At 48.0% G+C, this 3,467-nt stretch overlaps 1 protein-coding gene across 1 annotated transcript; it reads right to left on the bottom strand.

The window, feature by feature from the left end:
* Positions 1 to 240: 240 nt before the first annotated feature.
* Positions 241 to 454, bottom strand: LOC130126858 (ATP synthase membrane subunit K, mitochondrial-like). Its single transcript, XM_056296501.1, has one exon. It carries the CDS (start codon positions 452 to 454, stop codon positions 278 to 280), a length of 177 nt encoding a protein of 58 aa, XP_056152476.1. The 3' UTR covers positions 241 to 277.
* Between the last annotated feature and the right edge of the window lie 3,013 nt (positions 455 to 3,467).

The raw sequence follows: 3,467 nt of genomic DNA, 5'->3' as shown, positions 1-3,467 counted from the left end.
GGCTTCCCACCCACAGACACGGCCAATTATGTCTGTAGGGATGCCTGACCAAGCCGGAGGTGACATGGGGATTCGAACCACCGACCCACGTGTTGGTAGGCAATGGAATAGACTGCTACGCTACCCGGGCACCGGGATGAACGCCATTTTTTTGGGAGGGGGGGGGGCATAGATCTTTATTGTTTACATCGGGACCCCAATAAGCAAACGTTAGTTAATATTACACAGAACATCCAGCTTTCTCTTCCATTCTGTTATGTAATATGTGAACCCATTATCACTTTTCTGTTACAGCAGCCTGTTTCTTGGGTTTCAATTTCAAGAAGAGGGCAATAGCTGCTATCGTGGCGTATGTGGCCAGTACACAATTCCTCCTCCCTATCATTGTGTATGAATTGAAGTACTTGGCAATCCCAGTGAACTGGTGGTGTGCTCCAGCGTCATGTCCTCCCATGAGTGATTATTAGTGGTCATTTTTTTCCTCTCTCATTGCCCCTCCCTTCCAAACGGCCTTCTTTTTTCTTTTTTTTTCCAAATTTCCCCCATTTTTCTCTCCAATTGTATCTGGCCAATTACCCCGCTCTTTCTGAGCCGTCCCGCCCGCTGCTCCACCCCCTCTCTGCCGATCCGGGGGGCGCCCCGCCTGACCCGAGGAGGCGCTAGTGCAGCAACCAGGACAAATACCCACATCCAACTTCCCACCCGCAGACATGGACAATTGTGTCTGTTGGGACGCCTGACCCAGCCAGAGGTAACACGGGGATTCGACCTGGCGATCCCGTATTGGTATGCCATGGAATAGACCGCTACCTGGATTGCGTCATTTCCTGTGTCACTTCTCGCGTGTGTTTTCGTGACAAAACGTAGTTTGGAGACCAGGCAGACTCGTCAGGGAGTCCTCCGGGTGAAAGATCTTGTCATGTGTGACCCCCCCCCCCCTATCACCGCTCAGTCATGTAGTGTGAAAACCACAACAACTTCAAGATTCCCAATTACAAGACAGCAAGTTGTGTAGTGTGAACAGTGCAGCGATCCGATGGCTTTGAAAGACGGGTAGTGTGAGCTAGGCTGAAGCGGCACGAAAAGGTTTCACGCGTAACGTCGGCCCAAGTGATAAATAGCTCGTGGCAAGTCTGGGTGCGCGGATCATAGTCTGCACGTGGCACACAGTATCTCTACAACAGTGTGCTCTGATACCACGTGATAGGCTGCACTGGCGCAACTGCAGACATGTGTGGTGAGCAGATAACACAGAAAACAGTATGTCAGAATTAAGAAACTGGACACAGGATGAGCACATGACGTGGTAAAACCCAATAGTTGAGGTGTTTTAAGCACAATTGAACACAGTGGATGTCTTAATCTTTGATTTTGTGGACACGTGATGCGTTCTGTGCTCTTTTCGGACCCAAGTGAAATCCTAGATTTTTGTTTGAAAGGGTCAAAATCACACCAAATTGATCCATCTGGAAATGTGCCTGTTTTGAACATTTAGCCATCCATTATCCGAACCACTTATCCTGCTCTCAGGGTCGCGGGGATGCTGGAAGCCTATCCCAGCAGTCATCGGGAGGCAGGCGGGGAGACACCCTGGACAGGCTGGCAGGCCCTCACATAATCCCAGCAACAACTCAATGAAACAATCGAGCTCGGTGTGAACAAGGAGTTGCGTTTGGGTTACAGAAGTGGTCACTAGACAGGAAGTGGTCTGATGGAACTAATGTCCATGGATTTAGTGGGTGTATCTTTTAAGTTTCCTTTAGTAATCCTCCTTGGGGAAATTCATTTACTGCACATTAACCCATCCTAGCTGTGATCTGTGTAGCTAGGAGCAGTGGGCTGCCGCCTTCATGCTGCACCCAGGGACCAACTCCAGTTCTTTTCCCATTGCCTTGCTCAGGGGCACAGACAGGAGTATAAACCCTAACATGCATGTTTCTTTTGATGGTGTGGGAAACTGGAGCACCCGGAGAAAACCCACCGCTGACACGGGGAGAACATGCAAACTCCACACAGAGGACAACCTGGAATGACCCCCCCACCAAGATTGGACAACCCCTGGGTTTGAACCCAGGACCTTCTTGCTGTGAGGCGACAGCGCTAACCACTGGACCACCAAGGAATGTCGTAAAGGGATTTCTCTTGGAAAAATGTAAAATCAACCAGGCAGACTGAAAGGGGAAGCTTTGCCATCTTCGGGAATCAAAAATGTACCACCTTCTTTTGAGCTTTTGTTGCTCCCAACTACAAAAACTGCACAAAATGGACTGCACAAAATGCTCTGATGGACACAACCCAATGCCACGATAAGGACAATACATGTGAGGTTTCTGTAAACATTTTATGGCATTTTATGGCATATGTAAATGACACTTAAGTAGTGACCACAGAATATGGCCTAAACTAAGTGGCAATAAAAATAGTGAACGAAGAACTTGTGAGGGTAATTGGTCTGAAGTCAGTACTTCTACTCAACGTTGCCATATGTGTACCCAGCCATGATTACACAACTAACACGAGTAATCCCTTAACCGTGACAATAGTACTTCACCGAAGAAAAAAAAACTTTTTCACCCATATTTCTTTTATTTACATATTAGTCTGTGTCACTTCAGAGGCTGTGAAGTGATTGGACCAGATTAAAAAATCAGGTCCCCACCGTGGTGTTCCGCTTTTTTGGATTTATTGATTGAAAGGCTTAAAGCGGAAACCCAGGATTTTCCTCCAACAATGATTAGTTGGTTTATCCATCTGGACCATGGAATCAGGTTATATAATACTAACAGGCATTTTTATCATGGCTGCAGACGCTCTGTTGAAATTTTTCAGCGGGTGAGATGAACGCTGGTGCCGCAGCAAACACGTTCCTAGTCAAGCAGGGAAAAAGATGGGAACATGAGGATGACGTGGCAGTGCCTCTATAGGGAAGGTCATCCACCAATTCTACATTCGATATTACAGTAGAACAGTGTTCCCATATAGTCTGGTGTAGTTTGTGATACATTAGATTGTCTATGTTAGCTTTGTTCCGAGGACGCCATTTTTACCGGGGTGGGAACTGTTTGCCGCTGAGCTGATGGCAGAAAATTGCCGTGTCACTTTCGTCCCATGTTACTTTCGATCTGGTTCTCCCCTACACCTGAGAGTGGCCGTTACACCTTGTTTGTTGTTTTCACTGCCAGACGGTGGGACAGATCAAGAAAATCTCAGACTTCAGCTTTAAGTACACAGGACCAGATCTTTCCATTGGTGTCCGGAAGGGAGAAAAAACGGGCCCAAAGATGAAGTTATAGTCTTCTTCTTGGGCGGCACGGTGGCCCAGTGGTTAGCACTGCTGCCTCACAGTGAGAAGGCCCTGGGTTCGAACCCCGGGCCTTCCCAGCTCCTTTCTGTGCGGAGTCTGCATGTTCTCCCCGTGTCTGTGTGGGTTTCCTGCGGGTGCTCCGGTTTCCTCCCTCCATCAACAA

The sequence above is a fragment of the Lampris incognitus genome, chromosome 16 (assembly GCF_029633865.1).
Source record: "Lampris incognitus isolate fLamInc1 chromosome 16, fLamInc1.hap2, whole genome shotgun sequence".
In the NCBI taxonomy this organism is placed as follows: Eukaryota; Metazoa; Chordata; class Actinopteri; order Lampriformes; family Lampridae; genus Lampris; species Lampris incognitus.
This window is presented reverse-complemented; position numbering and strand designations above follow the sequence as displayed.